At 38.6% G+C, this 15,429-nt stretch overlaps 3 protein-coding genes across 4 annotated transcripts; 1 reads left to right on the top strand and 2 right to left on the bottom strand.

The window, feature by feature from the left end:
• Positions 1-694: 694 nt before the first annotated feature.
• Positions 695-3,817, bottom strand: LOC114738405 (amino acid transporter AVT6D). The gene is made up of 5 exons (XM_028926456.1): positions 3,382-3,817; positions 2,128-2,271; positions 1,772-1,975; positions 1,210-1,675; positions 695-1,119 (listed from the first exon to the last, which is right to left on the bottom strand). Exons 1-5 carry the CDS (start codon positions 3,740-3,742, stop codon positions 1,002-1,004), a joined length of 1,293 nt encoding a protein of 430 aa, XP_028782289.1. The 5' UTR covers positions 3,743-3,817; the 3' UTR covers positions 695-1,001.
• Positions 3,818-5,659: 1,842 nt separating this feature from the next.
• On the bottom strand, positions 5,660-8,297 carry LOC114738404 (amino acid transporter AVT6C). Its single transcript, XM_028926455.1, has 5 exons — positions 7,830-8,297; positions 7,072-7,230; positions 6,643-6,843; positions 6,073-6,544; positions 5,660-5,959 (listed from the first exon to the last, which is right to left on the bottom strand). Exons 1-5 carry the CDS (start codon positions 8,212-8,214, stop codon positions 5,851-5,853), a joined length of 1,326 nt encoding a protein of 441 aa, XP_028782288.1. The 5' UTR covers positions 8,215-8,297; the 3' UTR covers positions 5,660-5,850.
• Positions 8,298-12,346: 4,049 nt separating this feature from the next.
• LOC114738403 (uncharacterized) lies at positions 12,347-14,842 on the top strand. 2 transcript variants are annotated; one of them, XM_028926453.1, is made up of 2 exons: positions 12,347-12,481; positions 12,998-14,842. In XM_028926453.1, exon 2 carries the CDS (start codon positions 13,057-13,059, stop codon positions 14,692-14,694), a length of 1,638 nt encoding a protein of 545 aa, XP_028782286.1. In that variant the 5' UTR covers positions 12,347-12,481; positions 12,998-13,056; the 3' UTR covers positions 14,695-14,842. The 2 variants fall into 2 exon arrangements, with proteins under 2 accessions (XP_028782286.1, XP_028782287.1); XM_028926454.1 differs by having other exon boundaries at positions 12,452-12,481; positions 12,963-14,842.
• The last annotated feature ends 587 nt before the right edge of the window (positions 14,843-15,429 follow it).

The following is a 15,429-nucleotide window of genomic DNA, read 5'->3' as shown; positions in this document are numbered from 1 at the left end:
ATGCAGCAACGTCATGGACCTGAGCACTAAGGAGCTTCAAGGAACAACTCATTGCATGACGAATGCCTAATCACTGATGGATTGAAGTCAATGTCGACGGCTCAAATTCTCAGTTGCCAAACTGTCACATGATCCCATAACAAGAAAATCTAACTTCATGTGTACTCTAAAAGTAAGCACAAAGGGCAGCTGCCTGTAGGTGCTGCAACTCTCATCAACTGTTTCGCAGTTGCCTGTAGGTGCTGCAAGCCTGCAACTCTCATCAAGTGTTTCGCGTTTTAGGCAGTGTTTGGGTGATTAAAAAAGCACTTTTTAAAACATTTTTTGTACTTATTGTAAAATCACTTTTGAAAAACTATTTAGTTTCTACCTAAATACCCTTTTAATCTCATATGTCCAGGGTCATGTTTAATGTCATGGTATTGTTCCTAGTAACGTCACATGAAAAAAAAAAAAAACAATGATTTTCGACAGTGATGCCATATTTGTTCTTTTAACATGTATTTTTTTGTTTTCATAGTATTTTTAAAAGTTAAGATACAATTTTAACTCTAATTTTTTTTTCAGGCACAATTTTGCCCCTAATCTTTTTAGTAGTACAATTTTGATTCTAATTTTTTAATGCAATTTTGACCATGAGAGACAAAATTGCATCTAAAGATCAGAAGCAAAATTGCATTTGAAAAAAAGATCAACAGCAAAATTACACTATTCAAAGATTACGGGATCCATCATTTACACGCTTTCACCCCGGCATTAGTCAACTTGAAGTCCTAGTCGGCTTGGTCCACATCGATCTACATTCGACGTGTGATACTCTACATGGTTGTAATACTCAAATTTTAATTATTCTAGAACGTACGTTCAATTCTTCAACAAACCATAAACAACCAAACAACCACCCCCAACTACCAAACACGTGTTTTCGCCCTTCCATTTTGGTGAATAAGCTTCAGTAAATAGGAAAGAGAGAAAACATCGAATATACAGCTTATCACTTGCTAGTGAAGGGAATTATATACGTTGGTGGAAATGGCAACCGCACTAGTCACTGCGGCCAGGATAATCATTATCAGTGCGATGATTTTGTCCCCTCTTGTCGATATACCTTGGACATCCCTGCCGTTGAATTGAAACCAAAGAAAATTAGACAAAGCTTTGTAGACGCCCCCAACCAAAACTGGACTTAAACGAAGAGAGATAGAATACCTCAGGGCAATAGCACCGGGGAAAATAAAGGCGAGGCATAACGCAGATGTAGATCCCATGAACTGAAAGAAGAACCAAATATCTGGGATTGCTATAGCAGCAAGATAGCTGGAGACCAGCAACACCAGAGTGATGGCCATAAATCTCTTGTTGTCAGTAGCTAGCTGAGACATCTTGGGGAAGAGGAGCTCATCTATGTTGGTTCTCAATGAGAAATTCAGGAGAGGGAACACTAGCATAATGTGAAACGCATAGCTTAGCCGGACCACATTATTGAGCATCGAACCGACTGTGGACTCGGCATTCTGATCGAAATTGATAAGAATGTCTGACTTGATTGAATCCCCAAATAAGAGGTACCCAAATAGGCCAACTGAGAAGTAGATGACTGCGCAAAGCACTATCGCTATTCGAACTGCTGTCATCATGTCAGATGGCTTTGCAAGCTCAAAAGCAATCGGATGTACTGCAAATACAACCAAATGTTAAAATCAGAAATTTTCTAGGCATGTTGTGAAGAAGGGGGCAAATTCACCAATGCAAGCTAAGTATAATTATATACCATTAAAATGAAATGTAAAAGCTGTGACTATGACGGGAACAGCTGTAAACAGATCAAAGAAAGTGATCTGCTGGTCCAAGTGTGGAATGAGTCTTGGAATATGTGTTTTGCCTGCGAAGAGAGCAGCTACTGCCATCCCAGAACATATACCAACGAACGCCACCGCTAGAAGAGTAGATATTGCAGAACTGAACTTTAAAGGCTCTAGCAAACACCAGCCAATATAACATAGGAAATAGAATGTTGTGAGGGTTACGCCAGTCTTTTCAAAGTTGAAATACAAGAAAGCATGTCGTGCTCTCAAATCTCATCTCAGACCATAATCTTTAAACCAAGGGTGATTTAAGTGTACTGACCTACTCGTCTGAACAAGACCAGTGGAAGCATAACACAGACTAAGGTGACAAGCAGAGCAAGTTCCCGACAGTTCCACCAGTGAATTCCAAACCACTGTTGCAAAATGCCCAGGTGCGCCTCACCTTTTCCACAGAGCACATCCCCTGTTCAGTATGTCAAATATTAATTGGACGTCAAGATGAGTCGATAATTATCTACGGGGCAAAGATATCATCCAACCACAACCAATAGCTAATTCAGCAGCTTATATTTCTTTATAAAATGAATATATAAAAAAGCTTTATGATTCAAATATTCACCAATTAAACTGGGTTAATGTGTTTGGAGGAAAAAGCTAAAATTTGCATTTCAAAGTTAGCCATGACTACTATGTATTGAATCTGATAACAATTTTGCCTCTGAAGCTTGGCGAGCTGCATCAAGACACACACACACACACACACCGGGAAAAGGATAATAGACTTATTTCCTTAAACCCATGAGAAAGGAGGATAGATTGTATCTATTTTCATACACCGGGAAAAGGATATTTCCTTAAACCCATGGTATGCAACAAATTCCCAATGCATAGCAAGTTAGCAACTTACCTATATAGTAAGCAGAAAATAAGAGGATATAGACTTAATAAACTGTCATGGCCGAGCACCCACATTATCAAACACTTCTACGAAACTTGAATCAAACATATATTAGATCAATTGTTATCACAAAATTGTAAGGAAATGATTCATTATCAGAAATAACATTAGTATTTAAATTAACAAAATGCTTTCCACAATTCTCAGGCGTCAAGATTCTGAATTATGTTTTTCTATTATCAAATTCAATGATCCGTATAAATTTATAGAACCCATTCATTGGCTTGTATAATCTCAACATCTAAGCATCTATGCTATATAGCTTTAGGAGCGATAAAACAATTAATGATCTTGTTTTAATTCATGTCTAAAAGTGATGGCATAGGATTTGGGGTCTCTTGACTCCATGTCTGAAAGAAGCTGATAATAGACCTTAGCTACCAGTTCATGCACACCTTTGGCTTCGTAGCAGGTCTACCCTGGAAACATGCAAAGTTCAGGGGTCTGCATGAACTCTAAGCTCTTCTTAATGTTCTTTTCTTTGACATCTAGCTGAATTGGAGGAAAAAAGAAACACTAAAAGTGGGTTGAGCAACTAATACCGAGATCGACACCTTCCAATTCGGACCAAAAAAATGAGCAGCTTACGATTAATAATTGTAAATGTATTCTCACCAATAATAATCAGGTACATAATTAAGGCTCCATAATTGGTAATTATGACAAGAATTTGCGTGGCTGCTGCGCCCGCTGGCCCGAATGCCTCCTTCATCACGCCTGAGTATGTTGTCGTCTCACCGGAATGAGTAAAGCGCAATAGAAAATCCACAGACACCTCAGCAAGCATAGCAATTATCAAAATCATTAAGAAAGCCGGAATAACACCCACAACCTTTACAGTCGCCGGAATGGACATGATTCCAGCGCCTACTATGGTGGTAGCGACGTTGAACACAGCGCCGGTGACCGATGCTGGTTTGGCAGCTCCCTTCCCTTCCGGCAGTAGGGGGACGTTTACCCCGGCCGCCGGCGCCATGCGTGCCGCGAACTTATTGGGCGCTTTTCTGGGCAAGAAGTGATTTCGTGCGGTCCGGAGAAAGAAAAATGGAAATGGAATTGTCCTTGGGACTATGGAAATTTATTACACGGAGTCTTCAGACGGGAAGAATGGGCCTTTGCTAGTTGGCAACTGGGCACCTCGCAAGTAGAAAAATACTAAAATAGAAAATAACCACCGTTTACCGAACAGCGAAAAGCAATAATAATGAGGGGCAATATGGTACTCGGAATCCTGAATTTTTGGACTGAATCGGAATCCCGGATTAGTCGATGCTTAATGAAAAATTAAACCTTTCAACAAAATAAGAAAGGGCACTATAATGGTATGGATAAGATCGAAATCTAAGGTCGGGCCACGTCATAAAATGCAAATACCTGCAGACTGCAGTGCAGAAGACTAAATAGCAACTATTTACATGCCGTGACCTAATATTTTTTGCTCGTGTAGACCATGAGATAATCAAATTAAAATATATTGCAAGTTACCATAATTAAGAAATAGATTTGCAAATATAATGAGATACTCCTCCGATCCTAAATATAATACCCTTATACTAGTGTGTATAAGAGTCTTACATTTAGAATTGGAGGAGTAATTGAAGAAAGATGTAAAGAGAATTCAAAAAAATACCTTCAAATTTTAAAATTTCAAATTGTTCATATTTACTCCTCTAATTTTATTTATAAATCACTTCCAACATATTTCACACTAATCAAGAAAAATCCTAAACTTCATTAATCTCATTTAAAATTTAAAAAATTTTCAACTTTAACTCTATTTAATGTATATTATACCTGATATAAACAAAATCAACACAATAATAAATGAAGGATAAAATTGTGTATTCATAAAAAAATTCTTTTAATAACAACTTACAATATTTAGAAAGCAAATGACAAATTGATAACATATTTTTAGTCATTCTTTATTTAAGATTTTGAAATTTTGAAGATATTCTTTTAAGATTTTTCAAGGAAAAATTAGTAAAAAAAATTCCTGTTTGAAATTTTAATTGGTTAAAAGGACTTAAATTTGTGCAAATATAAATATGATACGTGAGTGTAAGATATCATCTGCTGTGTGCAACATTTTTTTATCAATTTTTCCTTTTTTTTCAAAGATGTGGTACGATTATAAAAGATGAGTCCAGTTATTATAATTAATAATTAATTTAACAGTAAACGTCAGTCGTTGCTCTTATGCAAATGCAGAAGAAGTCGGCTTTCAACACGCTATAATGTCCACGTCCTATAAAAAAAAAAATGCTGGTAAAAGGAGAATTCAATGATAAAGTATGGTTTTCTTTTGGCACATTATGAATATTAAATACACCGTTCACGTGATGTCAGGCATTATGCGGTGTTCATTTGAACTTCTATCCACTCACGCAAACTATCGAATATTATATGGTAGTTTTTTCAATCATAATTTTGTGAAATAAAATATAAATATGTTAAAAAAATATTATATGGACTTATATAAAACTATTTATAATTAAACTAAATCCGAGTCGTCGATTTCGACCCAATATTGTTTTCCCTCTAGGCTAGTCCCATAATCCCATTTACATGTATTCAATGAAAAACACGAGGCGTGTCGTGACATCCGTTGGTTATTGATCAGGAGAGATCAGCGCTTGCGTATGCTCCTGTTTAAATAATTAAATATAATGAGCATGATGAAAACACGACCCAATCATTGATGATGATATCTGCGTGCATTGGGCTATTGGCGCACCTCCCTTGTATCATTCTAGACAACTCCTAGTGGCAATATTCTCTACTTCCCTCCTATGGAATCAGTTATTAGGCTTCTATGTGGCCCCATACCTTCGAGAGCTGATTCATCCAGGTCCTTTATGGCTGCGTTTAATGCGGATGATGACCTGGGGTTATTCTGTGCGTTGATGTGTATTATTATGCTGTATAAAAACTAAATATATTCACTCAAAATTTACATCAACACGTAACGAGTGAAAAAAGTTCGAAAGACAAATACATTGATCAATAGATGTATGTGTGGAATTATATGAATCCCCTTTTCCGATCAGAGGCATGGAATTAATCATATGAAGGGCGTGCTCGTCAACCATAAAAGTTGGTCCAAATGGCAACGCCGCTTGTTCCGATAGCCAAAATCATCACCACAATGGCCAAGACTCGATCTTTTGTCGTCGCTATGCCATACAAATCCCTGCCATAAATTAAACAAACAAAGCGAAATGACGAGTTCGTAGGCTTAATGTATTGCGACGAGTTAATAAAAGCAGATAAAATTTATGAAGTCTGAATAAGTTGAGTGCGCACCTCAAAACGATCGCGGGAGGGACGATGAAGGAGAGGGAAACGATGGTGGTGGAGCCCAAGAACTGAAAGAAATACCAAATATCGGGAACAGCGACGGCCACCGCGTAGGTGAAGGCGAGCAAACCCAGAGTAAGGCACAGGAACCGAGGGGTATCGGACGCCAGATCGGGTGTGTTCTCGCGGGAGAACAAGAGCTCGTCTATGTTCAGCCTCAGGGTGTGATTCATGATGGGGAACACCAGCGCCAGATGGAGGGCGTAGCTGAGCCGCACGACGTCGTTCAGCAGTCTCCCGGCATAGGTGTTGGAATCCTGGTCAAAGTTGACCAGAATATCCGTCATTATGGAGTCCCCGAACAGAAGGTATCCGAAGAACCCAATGGCAAAGTACACGGCCACGCAGATTATCAATGAAACCCGCACCGCCACTTTCATATCCCCAGCTTTTCTCAGCTCTGCTCCTATAGGGTGAACTGATCAAAACAAACCACGCATGTACATTAATCTGCTGCATGCGTCCAGATCAATGGGTGTGTATTTATAACCAATGTTCATCATAATCAGGAGGTACCGTTGGCATGGAATCCGAAGCCTGTGACGAAGACGGGGACGGTGGTGAATACATCGAGGACGGACACTTGAGAGAAGTCAGGGAAAACTCGTAGAGATTGAGTCTTGCCGGACCAAAGCGCGTAAAAGGCCATGGACGAGCTTATGGCCACGAACACCAGCGCCAGTAGAATTGATATGCCAGAACTGTACCTCAGCGAATCTGCATGGCTTTTAAAGATGATCTACCATATATATCGGGTACAAGAGATGGCGGATCGCAAATCATTTGATTTCTTTTATAAAAAAAAAGTACGATTTTATGACAGAATTTTAATCAACAGGGTTAATAGAGTACAAATAACTAAATGTTCGGGAAAATACCAAGAGAGAGAGAGAGAGAGAGAGAATGTTGAAGTAAATGGGGGAAGGTTGGAAAGAAGATACAGACCAACACGGCGGAGCAGGACGAGGGGAAGCAGGAGGAAGAGAGAGAGGAGAAGGAGGGCAAAAGGGCGGGAGGTCCACCAGTGAATGCCCAGCCATTCTTGCAGTACGCCCACATGCACCTGATCTCCTCCTTTGGTCGCATTCCCGCACAGCACGTCTCCTGCCCATTGCCATCCAACAATCCCTTTAGTCATATTTCATCAACTATAATAATCTTTGATTTTTTGCCAACACCAATTATAATAATCATTACTAAATATTAATACTAGGACAAGTGAAAGCCACGCGCTCCACACTTCCCGCTGCATCCCACCCCGCCAATATTCAATCCTCATCCATAATGGACCATAATCCGAGATTGACCGATGCAACCCTCGCAGCGCATCAGAGTCAATCAAGAAACCGCAGCTTACAGCAAAAAGTTTTTCCCCCAAGAAAAAGGGGGGGGGTTTGTTTTACCGGGCATTACCGGGTTAGAATTTCATGGACTGCTTATATACTTTCTTAATTCCTTTACGGCTTTACCAGAATGCTCGGTCACCCAAAAAAAAAAAAACACAAAAAACCCAATTTGACCCTATCAAGTCGAAACCGATAAAAAGTTAAACCCCCTTAGTTAGCATGTTGAAGTGCCGCAAATCACTTCCACCAAATATTACGGCACTATTTGCTTCCGATCACATAAAATTAAAAGCAGATTTGAAGACAGTTCTACGGAGAATGGATAGATATTCTCTACAAAATTCGAATCGAACTCACCCAGGATGATAAAATATATGATAAGGACTCCCAGGTTGGTGATGATGATGCATATTTTCACGGCCAGTGATCCCAGTTTGCCGTAGGACTCGCCCACCATGCCCGCGTACGTGGTTGACTTGCCGGAGCCCGTGTACCTCAGCATAAACTCCACCGTGATCTCCGTCACCAGCGCGACCAAGACGATCAGTAAGAACCCCGGAACTAAGCCCAGTACCTTCATCGTCGCCGGGATCGACATGATTCCGGCGCCGATCATGGTAGTTGAGATGTTGAATACCGCTCCAGGTATTGACGCATCTTGTGAATTTGCATCTGCCGGCGACGTCTCCGTGTCCACCAGGAGAGGGACATTATCTCCGGTGTTGTCCGGCTCAACCTTCATCTTCCTATTGATGAAGACGCGGCGGCGGTCTTCTGTTCTGCGCACCTAGGATATTTGCCAGTGATATATTGTGCGAGCCTGTGCGCTGATCGTACGGTGAAGTTTTGAACCACAAAAAATAAAAATAGATTTTCTGAAGCACATCGTGTAAAATATGAAACGTACGATTTGAACCGGGTCCCCCACTGGAGATAAAAAGAAAAATTATATAGGAGTATTTTTTTACTGATATTTTTACCGATATGATGAGGACGATGCGATCCTAACGATTGTGGATTTTTGAATTTGAACTTGTCACCTCTTTAACTTTTCAAAAATCTAAAAATATTTCTCATAAATATTTTTTTATAAAACGGGACAAATTTTTTTACATATTTATTTTGTATATCATAAAAGTGTTTTTAAAATTATGGTTTTGTTTTTATCCAAACATCTCCTAAACTAGTAGCTTGTTGGTCACGTGGGGTTGTTTTAAATATACTCCTATGATTTTTAATATAAAAATATTTAATTAATTTGATTAGATTAAAAAAATTAGATTAGTTAGTTAATTATAAAAAATATTACATAATTTTCTTAAAATATCATAATCATCTTTCTTAATATCCTCCCTCCCTCTTCTACTTGATTATAGTTGAGAGAATATCCATATAAGTAATTTAGAAAAAATTGATAAATATGAAAAACAAGTATTATATTTAGAACAAAAATCAACTTAACAATTACCGGAGGAGTATAATCTTAAATACTACCTCCAGTCCTAAATATAAAAATTAGTTTACTGTTTGGATGGATTAAAAAAATAAGATAAGCTAGCTATTTATAATAAATAGGTGTTATTTTTCTTAAAATATCTTTATTAATTAAATTTATTGGCTATAATTACTATTATTAAAATGACTATTTTGAGAAAAAATAAATAAATATGATAGATAAAGTGAATTGGGATCTTATATTTAATATCAAAAGTACAAGTCAAATGAGGTGTTATATTAAATACTGAAGATAGTATAAGAGATAATTAACGATCCTGAATATAAGGTCCCAATTCACTCTGTCTAATAAATTTATAATGTATTTTCAAACATGTCCCTATTGAGTATAAGGTATTTCCACCTAAGTATAATTTTAACATGCATGATTAAATCGTGGTAATTTAAGAAAATCAGTATATATTTATTATAAATAACTAACTTAATTAGTTTTAAAATCTTTTTAAATTTTTTATTTAGCTAATGTATTAAGAATTAGAGGAGGCAATGTGTTTGTGTGAATAAAATTTCAAACAAATCTAACTGTTAACAATTTATTTCACCTTTCGAATCCCCGTCCAATATTACAAAAAATAATGTAAGGGTATAATTTTAATCTTATTTTATTTCTCATGTATAATAATAATCCTGACCTTGTAGGGGTGTAATTATACCCTAATTATTTTGGTGTAATCCTGATAGATAAAATTGCATTCAAATATCAGAAATAAAAGTACACAAAAAAATTAAAGATAAAATTAGCATTGAAATCACACTACTAAAAATATTAAGAATAAAATTATACATTTATCCTTAAAAAATGTGCCTTGTATTTTGGGGGGGGGGGGGGAAGAGGTCACGCATTCTTATCATTCTTTGGATAAAGGATATATCAAATTTTGGTCCTTGACTGTATTAAAAGGTGGAGAGATTGCATGCACCATTAATTAATCTCTGATACTTGGGTGAAATCGAAAATTAGCATGGAAAAGAAAGAAACAATATTTATATATGGAAAGAGGATAAATACATGACATGGGCGAATCTTCATTGGATATGGGTCGCGTCATTTTCAAGAGTCGGGATTTCCCCCCTCTTCAGGTCAAGTGATTGGATTTGGTTTGGAACTTTGGGAGTTTGGATCATCAGGTGATCAGGGTATCCGCCTATTTTTCTCCAACTCACCCTATTTATGGTATCGTCCTGCGTTGCATAATAAATTGAAGTTTTTAATCGCGTTTATTATATCACGTCATAAAATCCTTTTCCATTAAGAAATAGAAATCAAAACATCCAATTTTCTTTTACATTGACATGACAAACATATAATTTACTTATCACAGCAATCCGCATGTTCTTTTTTTGTATGACTCCGCATGCTTGTAATTTTTTTTAACAGGCACAGGGAGCCCGTCCTGTTTGAGGCACACGTGCCTGTAATTGTTTAATCAAAAGGAACACCTTTTGTTTTGCCCCAAAAGGGGCATGTAACTCTCTTTTTTTCTTGGAACATGCATACATGACTGGGTTATCATTTTTGTTTTGAATTCAAAGAGGGCTATATTGCCAAGAAAGCTTGGATAGTTATATTTATGACCCAATTTCTCTGGTTGGACGGGCCGATCTAACCCTAGAAATACACATCTTAGCCCAGGAAATTTGTGGGCAGAATCTTTTTAAACAAAAAGCTCTGGACTGGACGGCCGGCAGCTGAGAAATAAACGGAACGATTACTTCTTGTGTAACAGATAGCTATGGCGGATTAGTTAGCAAGGGCCGAGGAATTAGAGAACAAAGCAGAAAATAGGCTTAGCGGCTGGGGATTGTTCGGCTCCAAATAAGAGGATGCTCCACATACGCTTCTTTTGAGGGTGAAGGCAAAAACTAAAAGCCAAAGAACTTGAGGAAGAGTTGCTGAAGAAAAGGGACATTTCCAGCTTATGATTGGAACTGACGGAAATAAAACTTCCTATTTCCTGGGGACTCTGGAGTAAGCACTCAGCGGCTATTGCTTTTTTCCAGAAAGTAGAACTGAGAGCCTGGAAATTTACTTAGCGCATGTTTCCCCAAAATTCTTCTTTTAAAGCTGTTTATTAAATGTTTTAAATACGGCTTAGGTTAAAGCTATATGAACCAGTTTCCTCTGTTTCATTTGTTTCCTTTCACCAGCTACTTTAAACAAGACAAGGTTGTATGATATTTTCCCGTCGATATATTTATATTAAATCCAAAATAATATGAATGATATAGTTCATGACATGTTTTCCTTTATTCCTTGCTGGATGACGAAAACGACTTGACAGCCTTACACACGCCAATGGAATCACCTCTGCAAATCACATACCTCCAGGAAAGGACGATGTTCACTACCCTTTTCCTTTTCCTTTCTCTCTTTCTTTCGTTTTTTATTTTTTGTCATCTTCTAGCATAGGTGGGGCGAGGGGTTGGATCCAATCCAGTTTTATATTTGATTGAGGAGAGTAGCATCAAACAGAAATTTCTGCCGACAGATGTGAGGCAACTCTCTCTCGGTACATGGATTTGGATTTCCATTCATCCACTCGTATGCGACTTTTCCAGCAACCCTTGTGATACCCGACGCAGCCAAATTGAGTTCATATGCCACTATCCACTTGTTGCGTTGCTTCATCACTGTCACTTTCTATGCTCCCACACAGCACCACGGGCTTTACAATTCTTGCAAAGCAAGTATTTCACTGAGGAATTTTCTCTTGGAATAGCATTATATCCTTTTCTCCCTAACAACTCTCACAAATCAACCGCACACTTCTTTCTCCCCCCCCCCCCCGGGCGCTTTAATCCACGACGGATATCACGGATCAATTCGTGTTAAAATTATACTACTTCTTATAATTAGGAATAAAGTCTAAATTTTTAAGGAGAAATAGCCAAAATTCTAGCGAAGATGTGTTCACTTGTTTGAAACTTTGTAGTGATGAACAGATGAAGTTTATTCATTCCGTTTTAACAATTGTTTCCTTCCTCTCTGATTTAGGAGGAAATTTTATTTCGTGTGAGTTAGTCTGGTTTACTTTCGGACTTCATTTTTTTCAAGCCTTTTATTAACTACAAATATTCCGGAGAACTTTTAAAGCAAGTTAACAACAGGTGACCAAGTAAAAGGTCCTTCCGATTTAATAATCACTGTAACGTTTTATTTTAATACTTTCCGTTGCCCCACCTGGAAGAAAAATCCTATGCTTTGATCCTTCCTCTCGGCAAGTGGCACCAACAGTCTCATTTGTCGTTGGGACAGCAACCGGCCAGTCCGGTTTGACTCTGTTATTTCTTGTAAGAGAACTCTTTCTTTTTCGGCTTATTCCTAATTTTTTATCTTGGGACCTGTTGGGACCTGGGAAGTTGTTTGGGTCCACTTTCCTAAACCAATTCTTCAATTTTGAGACCTGGGATGATATTGTCATCTGAATCTGATCAATTACAGCTTCTGGAATTAATGCCTTCCTTCGTATGCTGAGTATTGGGTCGGTTTATAGGTACGTCCGGGCTTTATTATTCTTCTTCTATCAGAGCTTTCTTCTTTTTCTTTATGAGTTTTTGCGAACTTATGCATCTTCATAAATTTGTTAGATCTTTTTATTATCCCGTGCCTTGAAAACTTTCAATTTATGGTTCTGGGTTTTCCTTTTGATGGGCGGTCTCATTGTAGTTGTAGGGATATTGAAAATTGTGGGTGTTTTTCCTTTCAACTTGGTTTCTTGAAACTAACCTATGAGATGTGGCTATCGGGAATACTATGATCAGATTCTGGGCTTGGAGTTAGCTTCCAATCCCTAGCCTGGAATTGTGAACTTCGATAAAATACTCTGTTTAATGTTTGCTGGTTCATCATCTGTTGATGAAGTCTATGTTTGAGTTTCTAACTTGCTCGGGCATCTTCCTTGTTTCCGTTGTACTGCGTCAATGTTCCTCTTATCCTCATTGTGATGAACTCTTGCGATTTCTTTTATGAATTAGAATACTAGATGTGGGAGTTCTCTTTTCCCTTTCAGGATTGACATAGTTTTGGACCTTCTGGTTCTGACGGAGAAAGCTCAAACTTCACATTAGAATGGTTTCAATTGATAACGGGAGCCTTAAAGATGAGATCGAGCAATCTAATGAAAGTAAGTTGAAGGCTTTAGCTTCAATTGAAATCTCAACATCTCAGAAGACGCTTATGAGCGGTGAAAATACTTCAAAAAAAATTCATTCCAGCTCCAGTGTTCTTCCTAATGGGATAAAGTTCCTTAAATTTGGCTCAGCCTCCGCCAAATTCAAGCGGCTTGCTTTTGCCAGAGACCAAATTTCACGGTCTGTGCCTTCTGGTTCCCATGGCTTTAGAGAACGATTTAGTGGCATTTTAGCTCAAAAACTTGACTGGGATTCACTCAAAAAGAAGTGCCAAGAGTGGATCAGAGACCCAATGAACATGGCCCTTTTTGTGTGGATTACCTGTGTTGCTGTTTCAGGGGCCATTCTCTTCCTAGTCATGACTGGAATGTTGAATGGCGTGTTACCAAAGAAATCTCAGAGAAACGCTTGGTTTGAAGTAAACAACCAAATACTCAATGCACTATTTACGCTCATGTGCTTGTATCAGCATCCCAAGAGGTTTTATCACCTTGTACTTCTGTGCAGATGGAAACCGAAGGATGTCTCCAGACTCAGAAAGATTTACTGCAAGAACGGGACATATAAGCCCCATGAGTGGGCACACATGATGGTGGTGGTCGTTCTTCTTCATGTGAACTGTTTTGCCCAATATGCACTTTGTGGTCTAAACTGGGGTTACAAAAGATCTGAGCGACCTGCTGTAGGAGTTGGAATATGCATATCTTTCGCAATTGGTGCTCCTGCAATTGCTGGCCTGTATACCATTCTTAGCCCTCTTGGGAAGGACTACGATTCTGAGATAGATGAAGAAGCGCAGGTTAACCCAGAGCAGCTGAGAGCGAAATCATTTACGAAAAAATATTCGTTTGCTTCAAGAGATGAACAATTGGTAATTCAGGATAGGCCACTGTGGAGTGGAGGAATAATGGACATTTGGAACGATATTTCTCTAGCATATCTCTCACTTTTCTGTACTTTCTGTGTGTTTGGGTGGAACATGGAGAGACTTGGCTTTGGAAACATGTATGTCCATATTGCCACTTTTGTTCTATTCTGCATGGCTCCCTTCTGGATTTTTATGTTGGCTGCTGTTAATATTGACGATGACAGTGTAAGACAGGCTATGATAGGTATTGGAATTGTTCTATGCATATTTGGTTTACTCTATGGGGGATTTTGGAGGATCCAAATGAGAAAGAGGTTCAACTTGCCTGCTTATGACTTCTGCTTTGGTAAACCTTCAGTTTCTGATTGCACACTTTGGCTGTGCTGCTGCTGGTGCTCTCTTGCTCAAGAAACACGTACTGGGAACTCCTATGATGTTGTAGAAGATAAATTCTACAGAAAGCGAGGTGATATTAGTGTCCAACCACCGATGTCGCCTTTGCCTCGTGAAGATGCAACTTCTTCTGTGGGAATCAACTCTTCTCCTTCCAAGGTCGGAACATCTAGACTTGCTCCGAGCGGTGTCCCAAAGGGATATTATAGTCCAGACAAGCCATTATCTGCTGTGAGGGAGGAGTCTCTGGAAAGAAGTCGAGATGGGGAAATGAACCCACCAACTCCACCTGTTATAAGTAGAGAAGCCCTATAGACTTCTTCCTTTCTTGGAATGTAAATCTGACATCAATTACATGGGACGATCCATAGAATTTTTTAACAGAGCCCTCAATAGGTCATGCTTGCGTCTTTCTTATAAGCAATTTTGATATCTTCATTGCTTACCTCTTTCATTGTGTAAAGCAAACAATCAATAATATGTGAGATGATTGCAGAAAGCATTTGGGTGCTAGTCACGTGAGACCTAGATGAATGGTTATAGCTTATGCAGCCTTCTTTTTTCATCCCTCGCCTGTATGCTGCTTTACTTGGTTACGTCCAGTATCAGCCAATGGTATCTTCTGGTTGGCGGCTGGCAAACTTCATCGAAGAGTCCACTCAAAAAAAATAAAAAAGCGCTGTGTCTGCTCATACGAGCCCTTCTTCATCTATCCAAATCTAACCATGTCTAGATGTTAGTGTCACTAGTATAAGCCAGAAAGCAAAACCGCTTGTGCAGGCTAGCCTGACAAATTTTGATCTGTGTCTGGGATGCAAGGGGAAAATTTTTCAGTGAATGTTGTTGCATTCGATTTAACCTTAAGGAACAAATTCCAGATATTGATAAATTAAGGAAATCATGTTGTTACGAGTTGGGAATTTAGTTTTAGTCACTTTTTAGCCGTTGCCTTGGATTAGTTGGACGGAAGCTGCTTGTAGTTTACCTTTGAGTCTATTATTAACAATGAAAAAAAAACCGGACCGAACCGGCCGGTTCAACCGGTGAACC

This window comes from Neltuma alba, unplaced genomic scaffold (assembly GCF_004799145.2).
Source record: "Neltuma alba isolate B1F8T4 unplaced genomic scaffold, ASM479914v2 tig00013589_pilon, whole genome shotgun sequence".
In the NCBI taxonomy this organism is placed as follows: Eukaryota; Viridiplantae; Streptophyta; class Magnoliopsida; order Fabales; family Fabaceae; genus Neltuma; species Neltuma alba.
This window is presented reverse-complemented; position numbering and strand designations above follow the sequence as displayed.

What these genes read in the sequence shown, in the direction of transcription:
- LOC114738405 (XM_028926456.1), bottom strand. Translation starts at nt 3,742, where the DNA reads ATGGCGCCGGCGGCCGGGGTAAACGTCCCCCTACTGCCGGAAGGGAAG. An exon ending in TTTTACATTTCATTTTAATG is followed by an intron (nt 1,676 to 1,771) that starts GTATATAATTAT and finishes TTGTATTTGCAG; the next exon opens with TACATCCGATTGCTTTTGAG. An exon ending in CCCGGTGCTATTGCCCTGAG is followed by an intron (nt 1,120 to 1,209) that starts GTATTCTATCTC and finishes ATTCAACGGCAG; the next exon opens with GGATGTCCAAGGTATATCGA.
- LOC114738404 (XM_028926455.1), bottom strand. Translation starts at nt 8,214, where the DNA reads ATGAAGGTTGAGCCGGACAACACCGGAGATAATGTCCCTCTCCTGGTG. An exon ending in CATATATTTTATCATCCTGG is followed by an intron (nt 7,231 to 7,829) that starts GTGAGTTCGATT and finishes GGCAATGGGCAG; the next exon opens with GAGACGTGCTGTGCGGGAAT. An exon ending in CGTCCTGCTCCGCCGTGTTG is followed by an intron (nt 6,844 to 7,071) that starts GTCTGTATCTTC and finishes AAAGCCATGCAG; the next exon opens with ATTCGCTGAGGTACAGTTCT.
- LOC114738403 (XM_028926453.1), top strand. Translation starts at nt 13,057, where the DNA reads ATGGTTTCAATTGATAACGGGAGCCTTAAAGATGAGATCGAGCAATCT.